This window comes from Bos mutus, chromosome 25 (assembly GCF_027580195.1).
Source record: "Bos mutus isolate GX-2022 chromosome 25, NWIPB_WYAK_1.1, whole genome shotgun sequence".
NCBI classification, from domain to species: Eukaryota; Metazoa; Chordata; class Mammalia; order Artiodactyla; family Bovidae; genus Bos; species Bos mutus.
Genome location: NC_091641.1, coordinates 26,206,545 through 26,230,474, shown reverse-complemented (window position 1 = coordinate 26,230,474; position 23,930 = coordinate 26,206,545). Strand labels below are relative to the sequence as shown.

The 23,930-nt window shown below is 47.9% G+C and overlaps 1 protein-coding gene across 1 annotated transcript in view; it reads left to right on the top strand.

The window, feature by feature from the left end:
* The window catches only part of XYLT1 (xylosyltransferase 1), a 349,260-nt gene that overhangs the window by 244,604 nt on the left and 80,726 nt on the right, over positions 1-23,930 (top strand). Inside the window, 2 exon segments of the mRNA XM_070363107.1 lie at positions 13,282-13,454; positions 14,622-14,824. Coding sequence (XP_070219208.1) covers positions 13,282-13,454; positions 14,622-14,824 — 376 coding nt within the window.

Here is a 23,930-nt window from a genome sequence, read left to right as displayed (position 1 = left end):
GCAGCTTTATTCACAAGAGCCGAAAATTGGAAGCAACCCAGCTGTCTACTGACAGATGAACGAATGAACAAAATGTGAAACACATACAGGGTGGAGTATCATTCAGCCTTAAAGAGGAAGGAAATTCTGCCACATGCTGCAACATTTTGCTACATGAAAGAAGCCAATTGTAAAAAGAACAAATATATGATTCCACTGAGATGAGGCACCTTGAGGTGTCAGATTCATAGAGACAGAAAGTACAATGGTGGGTACTGGAGGTTGTGCTCTGTGCAGTCGCTCCAGTCCTGTCTGACTTTTTGTGACCCCATGGATTGCAGCACACCAGGCTTCCCTGTTCATGGGAGTCTCCAGGCATGAATACAGAAGTGGGTTGCCATGCCCTCCTCCAGGGGATCCTCCCAACCCAGTGATTGAACCCACATTTCTTATGCCTCCTGCACTGGCAGACAGGGTTTTTACCACTAGCGGCATCTGGTAAGCCCTACTAGAGGCTAAGAGAGGGGATGGGAAGTTAGTGTTCAGCGGGTATAAGTTTCAGTGTTGCAGGATGGAAAAGGGGGCTCTGATGGTTGCCCAATAATGTGAAAGTACTTAACACTATTGGACTGTATGTGCAAAAATGATTAAAGTGGTGAATTTTATTATTATTTTTTTAAATAAAAAGAAATGCAAGGTGCTTGGTGGGCCTGAGGGAAGGGCGTGTGAAGACGGGATGGGGGAGGGGTCAGGGATGGCTTCTCCTGATCTCCAAAGGGCGTGGCCTGGCCAGCTTTATGCTTGGACTTGTGCTTTCAGCTTCCCAACTCTGCGATCCTTGCTCAGTATCTCCTCCCTCACTTCCCATCAGGTCAGGCAGCCCCAGTGTTGGAGGGATGGTCAGGCACTTGCCCAGCTCCTCCCAGGGACGCTTGGGGCTCCTGAGCAAGGAGAAGTGGAGCCCAGCCCCCAGCCAGTTCAGTTGAGTGGAGACCTTCATGTGCAACAGCTCAAGCATGAGTCTTCCACTTCAGCTCCCCCCAGGCCCTGAACGGACGGAGCTGTCCGGCTTAATCCATCAGTCTAAATCATTCATTCACAGAGGGCTTCTCCCCTGAGCTTAGCTCTGTGCCAGGACAAGGAGGCTAGGAGATAACCTTGACCTTAGCTCGTGGGGAACTGCCAGCTATCAAGAAAGCCAACTTGATGTGGCGTATACAAGGGAGATGATTCAGCCTCGAGAGAAGGAAACCATTGTGACGGCATGGTTGGAACTTGAGGACCTTGTGCTGAGTGATACAAACCAGCCAGGCACATTACATGGTACCACTTATACATGGAATCCTTTCATGAAAGTTAAACTTTGGGAAACAGAGAGTAGGAAAGTGGTCATGGGGGACTGGGTGGGTAGAGGGAAGAGAACAGATTGTCAAAAAATACACACTTGCAGCAATAAAATGAGTAAGATCTGAGACTACAGCTGGCAACACTGTATTTTACAAGGGAAAGTCACTGAGAGAGTAGAAGGTAAATGTTTTCACCCTCTAAATAAGTGAGGTGATGATATGCTAATTAACTAGATGGGGGGAATCATTTCACAGTGTATATGTATATCGAATCACCCCAGGTGTACACTTTAAATATCTTACAATTTTATATGTCAATTATGCTTCAATAAAGCTGAACAATGAAGGAAGATTGGGAGAAAGGACCAACAACCAGCCCTGTCTCAAGAGAGTTATGGTTGTTTAGTCACTCTGTCATGTCCAACTCTTTGTGACCTCGTAGACTGCAGCACACCAACCTTCCCTGTCCCTCACTATCTCCCAGAGTTTGCTCAAATTCATGTCCATTGAGTCATGGACATGGTGATGCCATCTAACCATCTCATCCTCTGTCTCTCCCTTCTCCTCCTGCTCTCAATCTTTCCCAGCACCAGGGTCTTTTCCAATGAGTTGCATGTTCACATCAGGTGGCCAAAATACTAGAGCTTCAGCTTCAACATCAGTCCTTCCAATGAATATTCAGGGTTGATTGCCGGTAGGATTGGTTTGATCTCCTTGCTGTCCAAGGGACTCTCAAGAGTTTTCTCCAGCACCACAGTTCAAAATCATCAATACTTCAGCATTCAGCCTTCTTTATGGTCCAACTCTCACATCCATACATTACTAACGGAAAAACCATAGTTTTGACTAGATGGACCGTTGTTGGCAAAGTGTCATCTCTGCTTTTTAATACTCTCTCTAAGTTTGTCATAGCTTTGCTTCCAAAGAGCAAGCGTCTTTTAATTTCATGGCTGTAGCCACTGTGTGCAGTGATTTTGGAGGCCAAGAAAATAAAGTCTGTCACTTTGTTTACTATTCAGTGATGCTAATTCTGTGCTCAGGCTAGAGTTCCAGACTATGGGAATGTTACCCCCTCATCTGCTAGAATAAAGCATGGATTTGTCTCCGATCCAGCCCTCTGCAGAGAGGGTAACTCGTCATCAGTTATTCAGTGCCTTGCAGCCTCAGAACCACCCCCCATGGTGAGATGGGGGTAATAATCATGGTTTCTGTCTCCTGGACCTCAGGGAAATTAAGTAATGAGATCATGTGTGCATAGTGCTTAGGGCTCAGTATGCCTCAGATGTCATTATTGTTCTGGAAGAGTCTTGGGGACCAAGGAAGGGAAATGACTGGCCCATGGCTCCACGGCTGGTTCACAGCAGTAGCAAGATTTGGATCCAGACACGTGGCCCTGTGGCCTTTTCAAAATCCCTTGAGAGCAGAGGGCTTCTCTCAAGGTCTAATCACCAGAACTTGGCATTGAAACTTCCCAGTGAGAAAAAAGAAAAGCCCCTTGGCCCAAGTCTGAGAAAGCACCTAGAACCTGCCAGGCTTTCTCCTCCAAAGCCCTGACTCCTGCTCAGTACAGCAGCCTGGTGTGCAAACGTGCCCCGCCCACGAGCACCACCCAGTGGGGTCAGGGGCAGATTGGTCATCCTCTCTGCTTTTAAAAAATGTATTGTGTTTTGGTAAGAACACTTAACGTGAGATCTACCCACTCTACACAGTTTAAGCACACAATCCAGGATTGTTGGCTATAGATGCAGCATTGTACTCAGATCTTTAGCACTTGTTCATTGGGTTCATCTGAAACTCTGTGCCCATGGGTGGTAATTCCCTGCTTCCCGAACCCTCAGCCCCTGGCCACCGCATTTCCCCTCTTTGATTGTATGAGTTAGACATGTGAGGTCACTCATACAAGTAGAATCACGCCGGATTTGTCTTTCTGGGACCGGTTTATTCAGCTCACTGCGTGTCCTCAACCTTCATCCTGGTGGGAGTGCAAAATGCTGTAGCCGCAACGGAAAGCAGTATGGATGCTTCTCAAAAAATTAAAAATAGAGCTCCCTGTGACTAACCCACTTTACAGAGGAAGAACTGATGATCAGAGAGGTGTCTTTTCGTAGTCCTTGCCCTGAAGAGACAGAGCTGGAAGTGGTTCTGAGCCGCGGAGCCCGCCCCCTCCCCAGGGCAGGGGCCTGGGTGCGCTCCTGACCCAAATCCTATTTGTAACACAGTCTTGTCTCCACTTCTCCCCAAGATCCAGCCACCCCTATAATTTGGAACCAAGTCAGAAAGCTCCCCTTGCAGCAGCTCAAAGAGGCCCCTTCAGAGCATGAATAGAATTGCAGGCTTTGTTGGTGGAGTGACTATTCCAGTCAAGAGGCTCCTTCGTTTTGCATTTGTTATTAGTTGCGATCAGAGGCAGACAGACGCTGCAGAGGGAGGCTCTGGGTGTGGGTGTTTATTTGCAGCAGTGAGCTCCCAGGTATACACAGCCCCTAGAGGCCATGTGGCCTTAAGGTAGAGCGCTAGAGCTGAGTCCAGTGGTTACAACAAACTTGATCCCGAACAGCCAAATTGAAATGGTGACAGTAACCCTGGCAGTGTTGATAGCTATTCTAACGGACGCAGACATCCACATGAGACAGACTCTGTGATGATAATGTACCTGTTTTACAGATGAGACAACTGAAGCCTAGAGAGGTGGTTTAACTGCTCCAAGGTCACACAGATCTGCCTGACCAGAGGCCACGCTCTTAACCACTGTAGCTCACTGTCTCCTCCCAGATCGTATCCCTAAAGGGAACCACAAGCATAATCATTGCCAACATGTCGACATTTGCACAACACATCGGTCCTTGCAGAGTACCTTAGTCTTCACCAGCTCTTTAAAGCCCAAGGGTTGCATAGCCCTTATCTGACCCATGGCAATAAAAACAGAGCTTGGGTAACAGGCCGAAGCTGGCACAGCTAGCTACTGGGCAGAGCCCTCCGTGAACGTTTGTCCTTGGCCTCCCCACCTGCATGGCAAAAATATACTTGATATGCCTCCCACAACTCTGGCTTTTTAACATTTGTCTGAAGTCAGCTTCTCCTGCTGCCTCTAATCACTCTGATTCTTCCACTTATTTTCTGTTTTATGCCACAGGAATCTGATTACATTGTTAAATTCATAGCTTTTTTTAGGAACCGGGCAACGTTTGGGTTTCAGTCTGTAAAGACACACGTAGCTTTGACCACATGTGATTGTTATCTGTCCTGCGGCTGAAAAAAGCCAACTGATAGGCTTCTAGGAAGAGATTTTCATCTTTTGGAAATGAGGACAATTTGACGGAGCATAGTGGCAATAATAGGGCTTCGGTAAAACAGACCGGCTCCATTTCTAGCTCAAACAACTCCTAACCGGGACGTCTCTGAACTTCAGCTTCCTTCGCCATATCAGAGGAAGATAATAACCCTTTTCTCATAGAAGTTTGGATGGAAGTAAAAAAAAATTGCGCACAGAAATGGCTTAATACATAGCTGGCATGTTCAGTAAACAGTTAATATTAGAAGTTTCAGTAAGCATCGCCTTTTAGGAGAAGGCAATGGCAACCCCCTCCAGTACTCTTGCCTGGAAAATCCCATGGGTGGAGGAGCCTGGTAGGCTGCAGTCCATGGGGTCATGAAGAGTTGGACACGACTGAGTGACTTCACTTTCATGCATTGCAGAAGGAGATGGCAACCCACTCCAGTGTTCTTGCCTGGAGAATCTCAGGGACAGGGGAGCCTGGTGGGCTGCTGTCTATGGGGTCGGACACAACTGAAACGACTTAGCAACAGCATCAGCAAGCATCGCCTTTATTGTTAGTTTGGCTGATAAAAGTTATTCATCTTACAAAATGTAGTTAAAACAGAAAAGTACAAGGAAGAAATGAAAACTGTCATGCCACCATCTGATCTTCTGTTAATATTTGGGGGCAGGTCTTTTCATTGTTATGGATTGCATTGAAGGACTTCTGTTTTGCATAATATATTATAGATAATGTTCTGTATCAACAAGTATTACTATGACCTTTGGGTCGATTCCTATTTTGGACCATTATAAACACCATGGAGATGGAGGCCTCGGGACCTTTGCATTTGCTATGCCAGCTGCCCAGAATCCTCCTCCATCCGTGATAATTAAATGACTCACCCCCTCAGTTCACTCTGAGTTTGTTCAAGTGTATCCACTTCACATCAGCCTACATTTGGCCACCATAGCCAAATAATCCGCCCCTTTAACATGCTTACATTGTTTTCTTCATAGTCTATATCACTATGTTTGCAATTGTATTCTCTGTTTGCTTGCTTTTTTAAAAATTAGGGTTTTGTTGCTTTACAGGTTTCCTGGGTGGTACTAGTGGTAAAGAACCCACCTGCTCATGCAGGAGATGTAAAAACCCATCCCTGGGTTGGGAAGATCCCCTGGAGGAGGGTAAAGCAACCCACTCCAGTATTCTTGTCTGGAGAATCCCTTGGACAGAGGAGCCTGGCGGGCTGCAGTCCGTAGGGTCGCACAGAGCGGGACATGGCTTAAGTGCCTTAGCACACACTCACATAGTTGCTTTACAATATTGTGTTGGCTTCTGCTGTACAATAAAGTAAACCAGCTATAAGTATACATAAAACCCCTCCCTCTTGGATCTCCCTCATCCGCCATGCGGGTCAGCACAGAGCTGAGCTCCCTACACTGTGCTGCAGGTTCCGGCTGGCTGTCTGTTTCACACGTGGTGGTGTATATACGTCAGTGCCACTCTCTCAGTTCATCCCACCGTCCTTCTCCCTGCTGTGTCTACACGCCCATTCTCTGTCTGTGTCTCTATTCCCAGGCTGAAGCTAGGTTCACCTGTACCATTTTTCTAGATGCCACATATATGCGTTAATATGTGATATTTGTTTTTCTCTTTCTGACTTACTTCACTCTGTATATTTGCTTCCTTTTGTATTGGCTTTCTACTCCACTCACCTAATCAGCATTCAGGAAAGGACTCTGTTGTGTCCAGTGAGCACAGAGGAGGTGCTGAATGGGTGACTAAATGAACAAAGAGCACCCTATACATGGACATGTGTGCGTGCTCAGCCATGCCTGACTCTTTGTGACCCCATGATCTGTAGCCCCCAAGCAGGAATACTGGGGTGGGTTACTATTTCGTTCTCCAAGAGTTTCCCAGTCCAGGAATGGAACCTGAGTCTCCTGCATCTCCTGGATTGGCAGGCAGATTCTTTACCACTAGCGCCACCTGGGAAACCCTCTATTCATGGAAAGAAAGAAAGTGAAGTTGCTCAGTCATGTCTGACTCTTTGCGACCCCACGGACTGTAACCTACCAGGATCCTCTGTCCATGGGATTTTCCAGGCAAGAGTACTGGAGTGGGTTGCCATATACATGGAGACACGCATATTTGCCTTCTTCCCCCAGGATAGATTCTTAGGAGCGAAATTACTGGGGCGAGGGACCTGCATGTGTAACACTATAATACTTGTTGCCACATCACCTCTGGCCAGACTCTGCCAGCTCCTACTCCCTCCAGTGGGTGGGAGAGAGCCCCTCCCCCATTCCTGCCCTTCTGGGAAGCTCACCACAGCCCACTGACGATCCCACTCCTGGTGGTGGAGGCCGGCAGCTTTCCAGGACCGCAGTTCCGGAAACGGTGACCAGAGTTGAGGAGGCCCACTCTGCCTGGTCTCTAGGGTGGTTTCCTGTCTCCTCAGCAACGCTGTGTCCGAGCAGCTTGCTGGAAAGGTCGATGCAGGAGCCAGGGCTGTGGAACAAAAATAAGAAGCTGGTGACTGGCAACTGTCCCAGAGTGCCATGAACCTCAGCCCCTTTGAATGCCCTCCTTACCCCCCGCTGCAACACAGGGCAGAAAACTCGCCCATTCACGCTCTCTTGTTTATTCGACAAAATGCATCAGGGTCCTCCCCTGTACCAACGTGGGGATCATTGCCATTGTGGTCGTGGAGCAAGCCTGTGAATGTCGCACCACTTTCAGTGGGTCCCTGGGCCTCACGCTCTTCCTTCATCTCTGGGCTCACGAGAGTACAGGGCTGGTCAGGGGACAGACGAGGGGAAAGTGTGGAAAGAATGGAAGTAGTCTGGGGGGAAGGGACCAGGCAATGTCTCCAGGCTGGGAGCATTTTTTGATTCTGAAATTCTGGAACTTTCGTTGGCCTTTGCTTTTAAGGCTAGCTGCATCACTCTGGGGCCAAGTGGATCCAGCTTTTCCAGTGGAGAAGCTCCCCCCTTCCCCCTGCCTCCGTGTTTATGTCTGGTTGGGTATGTTTGTCTCTGTTTTTGTCTGTGTGTCTCTGTCTGTGCCCGTGATTCTTCGTGTGTCTCTCTGTGTATTTCTTTCCCATATATGTGGGAGGAGGAGGTCCTCCCGTCTCTCTCTGCTTTTCCCTGGATTTGTGTGTGCCTGCCTCCACCTCTCATCCCCATTGCCATCTCTCTGTCTCTTTTCTGTGGATATTTTTGTCTTTCCCACCCACCCTTAAGGCCCAGAATAGCTGGCTTTCCTGGTGCCTCAAATGATAAAGAATCTGCCTGCACTGTGGGAGACCCTGGTTCCTGCTTCAGGAAGATCCCCTGGAGGAGGGCACGGCAACCCATTCCAGTATTCTTGCTGGAGAACTCCATGGACAGAGGAGCCTGGCAGGCTACAGTCCATGGGGTATCAAGGAGTTGGACATAAATGAAGTGACTTAGCATGCATGCATGCAGAGCTCTGGGGTTTTGTTCCCCCTTCTCTTCGCTCCTCTGCAGACCGACTGTCTGACCCAAGGATGACTTTAGACTGTTTACACCCAGGAGGCTCTGCAGCCAGTGTTTGAGTCCCCAGGTCTTCTTCCCCTTCTCCAGAAAGGAAGCACAGTTGATTGTGTCTGTCTGTGAATCCGCTCTGCTTTCTAAAAACCCCCAAAGAAAAATTACAAAAGGCTTTTCTCAACATCAACACTCATGTCCCTTTAGAGACCAGGGGTCTGCACACTCTTCCTCCCATAACCTGCTCATCAGTACAGCAGAGGGTGGGTGGAAGGAGCAGGGCTGGAGTTGGGTTCACACTCCCGCCTCTGTCCTCCCTTACTGTGTGACCTGAGAAACGCGCTGACCTCTCTGAGTCTCGAGTATGACAGTGTTTTCCTCCGAGAGCCAAGTAATGACCCACACATAGCCCCTGGCACCAGCAGTCAGGAGACATCAGCTCCTCTGGCCCAGAGCAGCCTGCCTCCAGAATGGATTCACTCGCTTACTCATTCAACATCAGGGCAAGAGACATCCCTGGCTGGAGAGCATGGCTGTTCACAAAGGCCCCAGGAGCCTCCCTTGCTAGGAGCTCCAGGTCATTGTTACCCAGAAACCTTGGGGCAGAGATGAGCAGTATTATCTGAGTGCCAGCAGGAACCCCTACAGAGTGGAATTCCTATGAAACATAGTGTCAGACCACATTTAAACCTTTGAAACATCATTCAAAGAAATCCAGGTAGAAAAAAGTGACATGAGTAGCCATTGTTTTTAACCTCCCTCCCTTTGTTGGTAAAGAGTCTCTGAGGGGGGTGAAGAGAGGTTACAGCCGGCCCTGCCATGACCTGTGCACTGCCTATGGGCTGCAGTTGCAGGAAAGCAAATATAAGCTTTTCTCTTATGTTATTATCTTTTTACTTTGGATTCTCACATTCATTAATCCATTCATAATCTATGTGTGAAGACAGGCTCATGTCCCATATGTTTTTGTGCTCGAAGTTTTGTCCTAGACTGGCAAGTGGGAGGGTTGAAGGGTTCTGGGTGGTTGGATGGATGGATGGATGGGTGAATGAATGGATGGGTGGATGGATGAATGAATGCATAGGTTATTGTGTGAGTGTTTAAAGGGACGTGATTCTTCCAGGCACACTTCTCCTGTACAACCATGAGGAAAACCTAAGTGTATTTGCAAGTGGTTTAGAAAGAAAATTAGAGGGAGGTTAGGATAACCTTGTGGTTGCTGCCTAGCTTGTCTTCAACCAGAGCCAAGATAGTAATTATCCCCAGGATCGAATTTCCTGATTGAACAGTCAGGAACCAAAGAGGGTAGGACATCAGGAGAGCATGGGGAAATGGGTTCAGAAGCTAAACTCTCTGAGATCTCCTCAGTCTCTGTGGGCAAACTATTCATTACTTCCCCACCCTCAAAGGGCACACATCTTTCATAAAGCAATTGAGCATTGTCTTCCTTGTCTCCTAGTTGGCTGAGAGCTCCTCAAGGGAAGAGTTTTTCCTCCAATTTTATTTTTCTAGTACCTAGCATAGTATGTGAATGTGTGTGTACTTAGTCGCTTCAGTCATGTCCAACTCTGTGTGACGCTATGGACTGCCACCTACCAAACTCCTCTGTCCATGGGATTCTCCAGGCAAGAATACTGGAGTGGGTTGCCGTTCTCTCTTCCAGTTTGGAATGTTTATAACAATTCTGCTTAGTTAATGAGATACCTTGTGAATTAGTTGTTGTAGGTAGATAGGCGTGCACTGGAGGACTGTCAGAGACATTGCAGAGAAGATGCCTGTATCATGTGGGAGGCTTACTTTAAGTGGCCAATAAGGATACATCTTCTCATCTATCCATCCATCCACTCACCCATCATCCTCCAAGCAAATTATCCATGCTTGCACTCTTCCAACCATCTAATGATCAACTCTCTGATCCATGCAATATTAATGCAGTATAGGCTAAGTTAATATTGCGTGGATCAGAAAGTTGATCATTAGATGGTTGGAAGAGTGCATGCAGGGATGGTTTGCTTGGATGATGGGTGAGTTGATGCATGCATGGATGGATGGATGGATGGATGGTTTTTTGAGGGGATGATAGGCATTGAATGTTTTGCTAGGTGGATAGTTAACTGGTTTGTTGGATGAGTGGTTGAATTTGAATGGATGGATAAATGAATGGATGGATGGATGGTTGAATTAAAAGATGTCACCTTATTGGCTACCTAGAGTCCACCTCCCACATGACACAGGAATCCTCTCTGCAATACTTCTGACAGTCTTCAAGTGCATGCCTATCTACCTGCAATAACTAATTTACAGGCTATTTCATTAAGCAGAATTGTTCTTAATATTTATAAATTCTGGGCGTGGTAATGTAGTATATATTACTGGTTAAGGGCATAAGCTTTGGAAACAGACCTGGGTTTGAATCTCAGCTTAATTAAAGCAGTGGGACCTTGAACAAATAAATCCCTTGGCCTCTCTAAGCTGTGGTTTCTTCATTTGCAAATCAGAGATAATGGCCCTACCTTGCAGGGTTGTTATGAGGATTAAATGAAATAATTAATGGTAAGGACTGCTCAATGCTCAAGAAGAGGTAATTGTTACAGTACTAAAATGTATCCTCCTGTAACTTTTGTTTTCACCAAAAACCAGCTATGTGCCAGATATTGTTAATAATGTGTATTCAGTGACAAATATTCTTAAATAGTCCCTCATCTTTTGGAGTTTAGTTCTAGTTGGGGATCCAGACAATAAAAAATATATATGTAATTCCAGACAGTGTTAAATGCAATGCAGAAAATTGAAATAGGTCGAGATAAAAGACAGAGATGTGGTTGGTGGCCTGATTGTGACCTGTGAACTAGTGGCAAGAAGAAGTACACAAAGATCTAGGGAGAGGGTGTCCCCGGGGGCAGGAATGGCCATGGAAAGGTTCTGAGGCAAAGACAGGCTTGCTCAAGGAAAAGACAAAAGGTCAGGGGTCAAGGTCAATGGTGGGGGAGTCAGGGTGCAGGGATCTGCAGTCCTAACTGCGGGAGGCAGGGCTACGGGCTGTGGAGTCTGTACCACGTGATGAGGACACAGCCCACGCTCATCTCATCCCCATCCCGTCCTCTGGGACAACACAGAAGGAGCCGCACTTATGTGGTGGCCATTCAGCTTCCCAGTGACAGCCGAGAGGCTCCCCGTCTCCTGACCTCCAGGCTGAACAGTCCGAGTTCTCAGCTTTCCCAGTTGGTATTCAGAGACACCTGCAGCTGCTGTGTGCTGAGTCCCATAAACCTGAAACCTGTAAGAAATCAGGTTAGATCCAAAGGAAATTCGGCTCAGGAAAGCCAGGAGATTTCTGGTTGGGATTATAATGAACTGAACCAGTAAGCCATGTTCCTCCCTGAAACCTTGCCCCTGGGGCATTTACAAGGGAAAGAAGGATAAAAGGCATCTTTGAGGCTGCTTCCAGGATAAAGGGGGCTTCCCCAATGGCTCAGTAGTAAAGAATTTGCCTGCAATGCAAGAGACACAGGTTCCATCCCTGAGTGGCGAAGATCCCTTGGAGAAGGGCATGGCAACCCACTCCAGTATTCTTGTCTGGAGAAACCCATGGACAGAGGAGCCCGGTGGGCTGCAGTCCATTGGATAGCAAAGAGTTGGACATGACTGAAGCAACTGAGCACACACACACCAGGATAAAAGACGTCTGGAACCACTTATCTAGGAGCATCTGGTGTAGGATCTGGGCTTTTAAAAAAAGATAAGCAATGACGGTGGCTGATCTCCTCCCAGGCTGATCTGGGAGCTCAAGCGGGGTCACGAGGATCTATTCCTCCCCCTCACTCAGCAGTGTTTTCCCTTTCCTCTCCATGGGGGGATAAAATGGCTCTTAGGATCTTCAAGTTTCATGGACTTTGAGGCTCTTATCTAGTTCCAACAACAGTCTGGAATTCTGTCTTCTTGGCTAAATAGCTTAGTTAACTCTGAACCTTACCTATTGTGTCCTTACTGGCCAAGCCTAAGTCCTGTGACCACCCCTGAAACTGATACTAGATAGAGACCCTCTCCTTCCACACAGAGAATGGGGGAGGTTGACGCCCTTCAAATTATTGGGTGATAAATTTCTCATTAGGCACGATGGATAAGTTCCAGAGATCTGCCATGCAACATTGTGCTTATGAGAGTCAATTCCCTAGTAAGTTGATAAGAAATCTGGGGTCCCCGAGGAGGAGAAAGGAGTCTGGGCTCTCAAGGAGAGAGAAGTGTCTGAGGCTCTCAAGGAAGAGAAAAAGGACATTTTTTTTTTTTTCTACATTGCTTTGTCTTAGTCAATATAACAGTGTTTCTTGCTTGAGGACACGTTTCTCAACCTTCTGACTAATCTTGTTCTCTTAAAACTTGTATACTGTGGGAGTGGGTCTGGTAAGACCCTTCTATTGTTAGTTCTAATCTTGTTAATTTCAGATGTATGTTGTGGGAGTGGGTCTGATGAAACTATATAAGGCCTTGCTAAGACTAGTGAGAGGGGCACTCTCCGTCCCCCTTCTGATGTCTATGTCAGAAGCTTTCTCTGTCCTTTGTTCGCTTTAATAAAACTCTGCTGCACAAAAGCTCTTGAGTGATCAAGCCTGGTCCCTGGTCCCAAAGCTAAATTTTCTTTGGAGATCACAAATCTGACACTGTTCACCATAAGCTATTACTTATCATCCACACTGCCATCCTGAACACTTAAAAATGTGTTAAGGGGGTAGCTCTCAGGTTATCTGTTCTTTCCACAATTTAAAAACAAAACAAAATAGATGCTGTTCGGAGGAGAAATGAGAGTGGATTCTGGACAAACAAAGACAGCACGTATATCTTAACATTTTCCAAATTGAAATTAACTGCTCCTTCCTCTGTGGTTCAGAAATGTACCTCTTACGTGGCTCATCTCCTCTGGCTTTAATATGTGTACACGTGTCTCCATCAGTGCTGTTTGGCTCCCTGGGGATGGAAACCATGTCTTTAGCTCCTCTGGGGCCCCCACTCCTGTTTACCAGGAAAGAGTAAGGGTCCAGGACTTGCTTGGTTACGTTGAAACCAGTTTCAGGGACCAAAATGACCACTGTGCCCCTCAAATAGTCCCGGGAAGAAGCATCAGAGAAACACCCCCTGAGGACAGCCAAACTCACCCCACCTCTGTGATCTCCCTGGTTTTCCCAGGCAAAGCCAACAAGAACGTTCAGTGGGACGAGGATTCAGTGGAGTACATGCTGGCCAACCCGGTCAGAATCGCCTTCGTCCTGGTGGTCCACGGCCGCGCCTCCCGGCAGCTGCAGCGCATGTTCAAGGCCATCTACCACAAGGACCACTTTTACTACATCCACGTGGACAAGGTGAGGCCGGCCCTCTGATTGCCCCCTGCTGGCACTTCTCTGGGGGTGTGTCTGCCCCTCCCTTCCAGGGGAGCCTTGCAGGCTGAGCAGCTGCCTCCCCCAGACCGTTTGGCCTTGAAGTGCTGTGTAGGTGTGTTGTGTGTGTGTGTGTGTGTGTGTGTGTGTGTGTGCACATGCATGGGTGTCAGTTTCAAAGCTCGAAACTATGACTTTAGACTCCCTTCAATGACAATGAACATTGTCAGTCATACCTCTTTTGCTCATGGCCCTGCCCAATGCAATGCCCGCCACGCTATAAGGATAGCTAACCCAGGGGTGGGCCCACTTTTCCCATCAAGGGCCAGAGGGCAAGTATTTCAGGCTTTGTGGGCTATACACTCTGTCACAGCTAATCAGCTCTGGCATTGTAGCCTGAAAGCAGCCATGAAAACATACACAAATGAATGTGTGTGACTGTTTCAATAAAACTTTATTTACCAAAAAAAAAAAAATCATGGAGCCAGCTTGTTGACCCCTAAGCATCTTGTTCCAGAGGTTTCTGTTGGTCTGCTGATGTGACATGATTGTGTCTTTGGTCAAGAAGACAAAGGGGATGCCTATTCAGAAGTCTGATTCTAGCAGGCCTGCCAGAGGGTAGTGGAGAAAGTCTACCTTTCAAAATACTCATCAGGTTTAAATGCAAGTGTTAGTCACTCTGTCATATCCAACTCTTTGTGACCCCATGGACTTTAGCCTGCCAGACTCCTCTCTGTCCATGGAATTCTCCAGGCAAGAATGCTGGAGTGGGTTGCCATTCTCTTCTCCAGGGGATCTTCCTGAACCAGGGATGCAATCATATTAGATGAAACCATATTACTTAGCTTGTTATCCTCAGACCATATGTATCAGTCTTAGAGAAAAATGCAGATTCCCAGGCACCAGCCTATACCTGGGGAACCAGTAATACAGAGGCAGGACCAGGGAATCTGCATCTCAAATTGCTAAAGTAATACTTTAAAAATAATGAAGTTTGTGTAATGATGCAGAAAGACACCCCAGGTCTGAATCAGTTACTTGGCAAAGTTCAGAAGCCCTGTCACCTAGAAGGGAAGGGACAGAGAGGGGGTAAGGGGCAGGGCTGGGGTGTTTTCCACGCTGCTGAATGTCACCCTTCCTCTCCTGTGAAAGCGCTCCAATTACCTGCATCGCCAAGTGCTTCAGTTCGCCAGGCAGTACAGCAACGTCCGTGTCACGCCCTGGAGGATGGCCACCATCTGGGGGGGAGCCAGCCTCCTGTCCACATACCTGCAGAGCATGCGGGACCTCCTGGAGATGACCGACTGGCCCTGGGACTTCTTCATCAACCTCAGCGCAGCTGACTACCCCATCAGGTAAGGCGGCCCTGGCCAGCCTGCTTTGAGGTCCTGCTTCCCCTGTTATATCTGGGAAGCCAGAGGCAGAAGCAGCCTGCCTCCTGTCTGGAGAAGCCTTCCTGCCTCAGAGATGCTTACTCACTGTCTCTGTAAGGTCTCTCTACATGAGGGCCACGTTGTGCTTGAGAATCATGTGAGCATTCACTCATTCATTCATTCAACAGAGATTTCTTGAGTACATGGTTTTCCCAGCTCTTTTTGAGAACATACTTCAAAGGCTGAAACCCCTGGCCATGAGGTACTTCCATTCAAATGGGGGAAACAGACAACATGCAAACTAAGTATTTAAAATGGTACATCAGAAAAATAAGGCAGAGAGCAGCAGGAGCAGGTTGGAGGCGGAACTGTAATGAGAGTGGCCAGGAACATCCTTCCGGAGAAGAAAGGAAGATGGTGATGGAGTGAGCTGCCCAGACAGGGAAAATGGTCCAGCAGAGAGCAGCACAGGTGCTGAGCCCCGAGGGTGCCTGATGTGTTCCAGGAACAGCGGGGCTCAGTGTGGCTGGAAGAGAGGGTGAAGTCCTAAGAAACTGAAGCCAGAGAGAAAACTGAGGTGAGATCATGGAGGGTCTAGAATTTGTCCATTAGTCAAAGGAAGATGGGAACCGCACGCCGTGTTTGGAGCAGAGGAAGGTCAAGGTCTGACTTAGGTGTTAAACTGAAAAGGACAAAGTGGAAGAAGGGAGCGGGGTGTGACAGCCTGGGCAGAATCAGACAGGCGTCTCTGGGCTGTTGGAATCCCATGGGTGGGTTTGTTTGGCTCCTATCCAATTTTAACACATGAATTGATTGCCCACATTCTACGGCTGGTAGATTTCAACTGAAACTGCAGATCTCTAGTTTCTCCTGAGGTCTCCCCAGGGCCTGTAGGCTACTTAGCCACAATTATGAGTGGGTGGTGGAGCAACCAGCAGCCCTGGGCGGTGAGAAATTCAGATGCCACTCTGTCCCTTTGCACAAACATTGATCTACTCTTTAAAAGAGGTGTAAGCAAAGAAAACCCCTGGAGATCTCTTTAAACGGAGGAAAAAGGCAACAAAGTGAACTATATTTCCTATCAAGAAAGCACCTCTCTGCTTGACTGTGTCTTCCATCTCGCTTATTGAAAGGCCAAAAAGGAGAAGTGGACGGGGTGAAGGAGAGGGCCTTCCTTTCTCTGAAGGAGTCTTATAAAAGGTGTTTTATCAAGGCAATTCTCAAACATGCACAAGAATACAAGACTAGTAAATGACCCCTGCATCACCCAGTTTCAACTATAATCAATTCATCTGTATCCATACCAATAAAGACCTTGACCCTCTTCCACCAGCCCTGGTGAAGCATTTCTAAGAGGTCATATAATTGTATCTGTAAATATTTCAGTGTGTGCGTGTGTGCTCAGTTGGTCAGTGATGCCCAGCTCTTTGCGACCCTATGGACTATAGCCTGCCAGGCTCCTCTGTCCTTTGGACCCTTCAGGGAAGAATACTGGAGTGGGTTGCCATTTCCTTCTCCAGGGAATCTTCCCAACTCAGGGATCGAACCCACGTCTCCTGCAACTCCTGCATCGGCAGGTGGGTTCTTTACCACTGAGCCACCTGGGAAGCCCCAAATATTTCAGTAAACATATCTAAAAGATAAAGTCTGTCTTGGAATTTAATGTCAATATGATTGCATGAGTGCTAAGTCACTTCAGTGGTGTCCAGTTCTGTAACACTATGGACTATAGCCCACCAGCTCCTCTGTGGTCCATGGGGATTCTTCAGGCAAGAATACTGCAGTGGGTTGCCATGTCCTCCTCCAGGGGATCTTCCCAACCCAGGGATCGATCCCACATCTGTTCTGTCTCCTGCATTGGCAAGTGGGTTCTTTACCACTCGTGCCACCTGGGAAGCCCATCTATATGACCTGGGGCTAGATCATTCTCTGCCATGAGGCTTCCCTGCTCACTCCTGGTATTTGGAAGCACCCCTGGCCTCTACCCATTAGATGCCAGTAGTGGTTCCTGTTTCCAACCACTTGTGGCAACCACAAATATCTCCAGGTGCTGTGTTTCTGGAGGAGCAAAACTGCCTCCAGCTGAGAACTCTCCAGTTCCTGAGAGAGAGAACAGCCTGGACTTGGGTCAGAGATGAACTACTTGCCTTTGAGAAATTTAAACATGCCTGGAACCTAATAAACAAAACGAGGAGGAGAGATGAGTATAGGGAAGTACAAGGCAAGGGTGAGCTGGAGCCTTCTCCCTCTCCCTTCCAAAGAAGCAGTGTGTTCAGAAATACCCCAGAATGCCGAGTACAGCTGCTGGCGTGGCAGACGCTCCCTTCAAAGGTCAAGATTCCCACTCCCCCGGCTCCAGACCTCCCATGGAGGCCTCAGAAGTCATGTCAGCCTCAGTCAGGAGGTGACACTTGACCAGGACCTCTCAAAGGCAGGGGGCCAGCCTATGACCTTTCCCAGAATTGTATCAAGCCTCAACGCTGCCCCCTATAGGCCCTGTGTTGATTTGCAAGTTGCAGTTGTAACAGCAGTCACTTAGCCAGGTCAGCTGGGCCAGGAGATCAGCATTCCTAGCATTTCAGTATCCAAGAAGATGAGTGCTCAGACTCCCATATGATGGCTTAAGGCTAGACTCTGAGTTCTGCCACCTCACTCGCAGGTGACCCTTGGCAAGTAAACACAACTTCTGTGAAATCAGATTGTAGTCATGGAACCTAGAGAGTTTGGGCACTTAGCTCAGTACCTATCAGCTCTGAATCCTCAAGCTGGATCCAAGGCTGAGCCTCCTGATCTCTGAGAAAGGTCCAGAAATCCTTTCTCAGACCATGTGCCCCACCCATTTGGGGGTTCGGAGAAGGGAGTCATCCTGTTTTTAGTTTTGATGCTCCGGTTGTCTAGCCGGGCCTGTCGACCTGTCTCTCCTCCACCTCCCACGGCCCTCATTTCCGTGTCCACCCCGCTGCCAGTTCTTCCACCCACTCGCGTTGCCAGCATCATGGCTGGAGGCACTTCACGCGTCAGGCACTGCTGGTTCCTCTTGCTGTTGTTTTCGTGAAGTCGCCCCACACAAAAACATATGAATTTTGCAGATGAATGGTTTTATCCTGGGCAACTCTGATAGGCTTTCACTTCCCATCTGCCACTCCATCTGTAGCTTCCAAAACCACGACTTTTCCCCTCCCAGGAAGGATGAGCAAACTTAGGAGCCTTCTAGAAGGGGCGGGAGTGCCCAAGTCAGAAGCTTCTATGAGACTCTGAAAACCTGGGTGGATATCCAAGGGCAGTGTTCACCCATCCTGGCTGCTCTGAGCTGTCTGTGATTTGACATCGCCTGTCCAGGTGAGCTGTCTGGCTCTAACTGCCAGCCAGATTCACTGGTCTCTACTGGCCAGTAGCCTCCATGAGACCCTGGATGCAGACAGCCTGGCTGCAGATTCTGCCACCACCGATGGCCCATTTGAATTGGCACATGTTGCCTCAGCTTTCTGCATCTGAGTGTATGCACCTAAAAGGGACCCAGTATTGGGACCTATTTCATAGGGCAGTTAGGAGGATTAGAGGAAACATTGCAAGTCAAGGCCTTAACACAGCGCCTGACACAGAAAGTGCTCCCAAAATGCAGGCAGTAGTTATCATAGTTGTATAACAGTGCTGGTCCCACAGGCTGGACTTCATCATCAACTGAGTTGCTTTCCTTTTTCCCTTCACTCATGAAAAGAGCAGAAAAATAGTTCTTGAACTCACATCCCTTTCAAAAGTGGGAAATGCAAAGTGAGACTCAAAGACTGAATGTTTCAAGAGAATCAGGCGAGAACCAACTCGTCTGTGAACAGAAAGACGTTCTTGTGTTTGGAATATGCAACCGAAGTTATGTTTAAAGAATCTAGGCCTTCCCACTTCACTGCTGACATGACCGCCTGGCCCACGTAAGCTCTGGTTGGAGCTTTTTATGCATCCAGTGTGTGAATGAAAATGGATATTTCCAACCATCGAAACCCTGCTAGGTTTGGAATCATCAAAGAACATGATGCTTTTATTCAATATACTCTGTTTACTGAGTGAGGCTGGAAACTGCACTGGCATTCTTCAGTCAGATGGATCACAGACAGGGATGAAACCAAAAGCATTGTGCAGTTGGTTTGCGAGGTTTGGGCCAGTGGTAACAGACCCCACACCGTCTGTTACTGGGCCCTGTGTCCTGGAGCAAACCAGACGCAAAGGCTGAAAGTGTCCATGGCCCCTCCAGGGCTCACATTCTGTCTGTGGTGTGTGTGTGTGTGTGCATATTGTGTGTGTGCAAGCATCAAGCAAAACCCAGAATCTACTAATTCTGCCTCTTAGGGATTCACAGCAACAAGGTCTAACCCAATGGGGCCCACCATGTGGACATTTAAGCCACCCTTAACCATTGACCCAAACCTCTCTCTTGAGATACCACCAGGGACTCAGGGCAGGAGCACAAGAGCTTTTCTGCAGCTTCTCAGCCAGAAAGACCAGCTCAAACAGAGAGGAAGCAGGTGTCTGGGCTTCTCTGCAACATCCCCAAGATCAGTGTCTCCATGGCACTGATCAAGCAGGACGAATGCCCAGATCCAGCAGATGTTTCCTGTGTGCCTACTGTGTGTCAGGCCCTCTACCAGGGCCTTTAACGTGTGTGCTGTTTTATCCTCATCCCTTAAACCATAGCTTCTGGTGTGTAAGAATGTTTAAAGAGGTTAGTATTAGAACTTCTGGTGAATTTTGCAGGGAAGTTAACCCCTTGATAATACCCAGGCACAGAGTCTAGTCACCCTGGGATCTGCCAAAGGACTGTGCATCTGTGCGTAGTCAGTCCCCTACTTTTCATTCCTCTAGTCAGGCCACTGATTCTCGAGTGGGTCAAGGAATTCCTGTTGTGAATAGCAAATCATAACCACAGCAAAATGCACTTACAGCACCTAGGACATCCCTGGCATGGTTTTTTTTTAAGTGCTGTCCATAGTCCTGACATGGTCCTCCACACATACTTTGGGGAGGCCATTTTTCAGATGAAAAAACTGAGGCACAGAGATATTGAGGAACTTGACCACAAGGATACAGCCAGTGGTCTCTTTTTTCTTTTTTTAAAAATTGAGGTTAAATTCCCTTAACACTAAATGAACCATTTTGAAGGGTTCTATCCAGTGGCATTTAGTACATGCCCAATGTCATGGGCTTTCCCCGTGGTGCTAATGACAAAGAATCCTCTTGCCAATGTGGGAGATGCAGGTTCAATCCCTGGGTCAGGAAGATCCCCTAGGGAAGGAAATGGCAACCCATTTCAGTGTTCTTGCCTGGAAAATCCCATGGAGGGAGGAGTCTGGAGGGCTACAGTCCATGGAGGTACAAAGAGCTGGACATGACTGAGCACACACACACAGTGTTGTGCAACCAGAACCTTTCTCTAGTTGCAAAACACGTTCATTACCCCAAGAGGAAACCCTGCCCCTCCCCATTCACATCCCACCATGAGCCCCTGTCAATCACTAATCTGTCTCTATGGATTTGCCTACTTTGGATGTTTCGTATGTATGGAATCATACAGTGTGTGATGTTTTGTGGTTGGCTTCTTTCACTTAGGATAACATGTTCATGCTTTACCCACACTGTAGCCTATGCCAGTGCTTCATCCTTTTTATGGCTGTCTACTATTCCATTGTGTGGCTGTGCCATAATTTGTTTACCCACTTATCAGGTGGTAGAAACAGGATTCTTAAGAGCTCCTTGAAAGCTCCATCTCTTGGCCAGCTTGGCTTGTGCTGTACAACCTAAGGTGAGGACCTCATCTGGTTTAAGAAGATGCAACTCCATCACGTGGGCCTCTGCACAGCATTGATACTAGGGCTTTTACTGCCTGAGCTCTGATGATGCCAGGGTCAGGGTAGGGGTGCTGATCTGTGCACCCTCGTCCACAGAAGCCTGGTGATCTTCCCCGTTCAGCCTGGCAGTCCTCCGCCTGGTTCCATTAGAGAAGTTTCCAGTGATTCTGGCTGGTTGAGACAGATTTGGGGTTGAAGATGGAAAGATGAAGGCTTAGGGACAGAGGTCTCAGTTTCCCTTTTTCCCTCCTTCCTTCTTTCACCATCCAAGCCCCTCTGAAAGCAACCCAAGGGTGTCTTGGGGAGGAAAGAGCTCAGGCTTGCCTGAGAGGCCAGCTGAAAATGGTCCCACAGGTAAGATCAGAAGATGGGGCTTCTCTGACTTCACTCATTCATGCAGCAGATACTTACTGACCACCTACTATGTGCCAGACACTATGCTGGCTACTGGGTATTCAAAGGGAAAGAGAAATATGGTCAGTCTCTGCCCTCATCCTAGTGGTTTGAATCACCTGGGTTTGAATCCCAGCTCTTCTGTTTACTAGCTATGTGAACATGGACTTGAGAATATCACTTAATGTCTCCGGGCCTCAGCTGCCTCATCTGTAGAATGGGTACAACAACAACACCGCTGCATATGGTTGCTTAGAGAGAGAAATGAATTAATGTATGGACCATGCTTAGCACCCAGCGGGCATTGTCTGTGCAACAGCCCTCGTTATTGATAGAGGGAGTGGGAAACTAACCAGAAAGATCACACGAGTGAACATGTGATCACAAAGTGAGGCAAGCATTCTGAAAGGAAGGGCAGATGAAAGAGCATTCAGCAAGTGAAGCTCATCTGCATGTTGGGGTGACCTCTCTGAGGAGGCAGCACGTGAACTGAGGTGTGTGAGAGGGGTAGGGCTTAGCTAGCAGTGTGTTCCAGGTAAGGGGATGGCATAAGCAAAGGCCCAGGTGTCAGAGGACCCCTGACAGGCTTGAGGAGTTAAAAGAAGGCTGATGTGGCTGAAACACAACCAGCCAGAATGCCTTACCACCAAGGAGGATGGTCCAGCCAGGTCCTGTAGGGATTTCTGATCCCTTGTCCGGTGGTTGAATCCTTAGCCCAGGAGCTGTGCAGTTTTAATGAGAAGCTCCTGGAGAAGGGAATGGCAACCCATTCCAGTATCCTTGCCTGGAGAATTCCATGGACAGAGGAGCCTGACAGGCTACAGTTCATGGGCTCGCAGAGTCAGACACAACTGAGCGACTAACACTTCAAAGCTTCAGCGTTATTTGCAATGTGGAGAGATCACTTTGGCTGCTGTGAGATAACAGTGGTGAGGGGACTGGGCCGGTGGGGGAGGCCTGTGAGGAAGGAGGTGATTGCTGCTGCTGCCGTTGCTGGTGTAGAACCACATTCAGGGAACCCTCCTCCCAAACCTCAGCCAGAGGCAGGGGTCTCAGAAGCCATCGTGAGCTTCCTGAATCCAAGCAGTGTCTTAGCCTTTTAGACACAGAGCCAGGCAGCTGCTCGTGTAGGGCCCAGGCCCCCCATCTGCACAAAACAGCCTCGTTCTCAGGAGACCTGCGGAGCATAGCTGGCACAAAGGATCCAAAACGGGGCCTGAGGCCAGAGTTTTAGAAGAGGACTGACCTTGAGATAGGAGGGGACAGCTAAGGACTGTGAAAGAAAGTGCTAGAGACTCCTCTTTGTTCTTTCGGCTTTAACTGTGATAAAATGTGCATAACTTAAAACCTACCATCTTAACCGTTTTTAAGTGGTTAAGCACATTCACACTATTAGACCACCAAGCTCCAGAACTCTTTTCATTTTCAAAACTGAAACTCCATACCCGTTAAACAACTCCCCATCTCCCCTTCCCCAGGCCCTGGCAACCAGCATTCTATTTTCTGTTTCTATGAATTTCACCACTTTAGGGACCTCCTGGAAGTGGAATTAGACAGTATTTTTCTTTTTGTGACTGGTTAATTTCACTTAGCAGAATGCCCTCAAGGTTCATTGACGTCATAGCAGGTGTCACAATTCCCTTCCTTTCTGGGAAAGAATAAATCTCCCTTGTCTGGAGAGACTACGTTTTGCTTGTCCACTCATCCATCACTGATGGACACTTGGGTGGCTTCTACCTTATAGCTGTGGTAAATAATGCTGCTGAGAACATGGGTGAATGAACATCTCATCATCTCCCTGTTTTCCGTTCTTTTAGTTATGCCCAGAAGTAGAATTACTGATCATATGGTAATTCTATTTTTAGTTTTTGAGGAACCTCCATACTGTTTTTCATAGCGACTACCAATTTACACCACCAGCAGTGCTCAGGGTTCTGATTTCCCTATCTCCTTGCTCACGTATATTTCTTTTTGATAGTAGTGCAAGGTGTTTCTTATTCTTTTTAAGGAGCATAAATTCCCAAAAACAAGGGCCCTGGAACCCTTGGAAGTTTTGAGTAGCAGACATAGCTCTCAGTAGACCCATGAGGTTAGCTCCAGGAAATTGTCTCCCTATAGGATCATGGCCCTCAAATGATTGTTCTAGAACTGCTTCCCAATCCACATCAGCTCCCCCTTCCAATTCCCCATCCTCTGAATAGGACCACCTGTTCACCAGCAGCTGGAAATCTGTGTGGCCTCCGTCTCACTGTTCCAAGGAGGCCTGCGTATTCTCATTCTCACCCTGACACTGTTCCCATGTCCATTCTCACCTGTGATTCCTCCATCTCAGCCCAAGTCAGACCATCATTGCTTTACACCTGGATCTTCAGAGTCCCCCAAGAAGACATAGTCTGAGCCAGACTCTGGAAATGAGCTACAGCCTCTCCAGGGCCATAGGGAAAGGCCAGAAGCCACCACCCTCTCTGGGAGCAGCTTACAAAATATAATCATCGATTCAAACAGGTGTGCAGTTCACTTCCTGGCTGGGTGCTGAGCCAGGCTGAATGCTAGGGAGTGGGAGATGCGGCAGAGGAACGGATCTGCTCGTTCACTGAGGGCATTTACAGCCTATGAGAGAAATGGAGAGCATGTTGATCGAATAATGTCAGGGTGCCGTGATGGGAGACAAGGAGGAGGCCCCACTTTAAGAAGCATGGTCAGGGGAGATGAGGTGCTTTATTATTTTTTTTTTGAGGGATAATTGCTTTACAGAATTTTGTTGTCTTCTATCAAACCTCAACATGAGTCAGCCGTAGGTATACATATATCCCCTCCCTTTGGAGCCTCCCTCCCATCTCCCACCCCATCCCACCCCT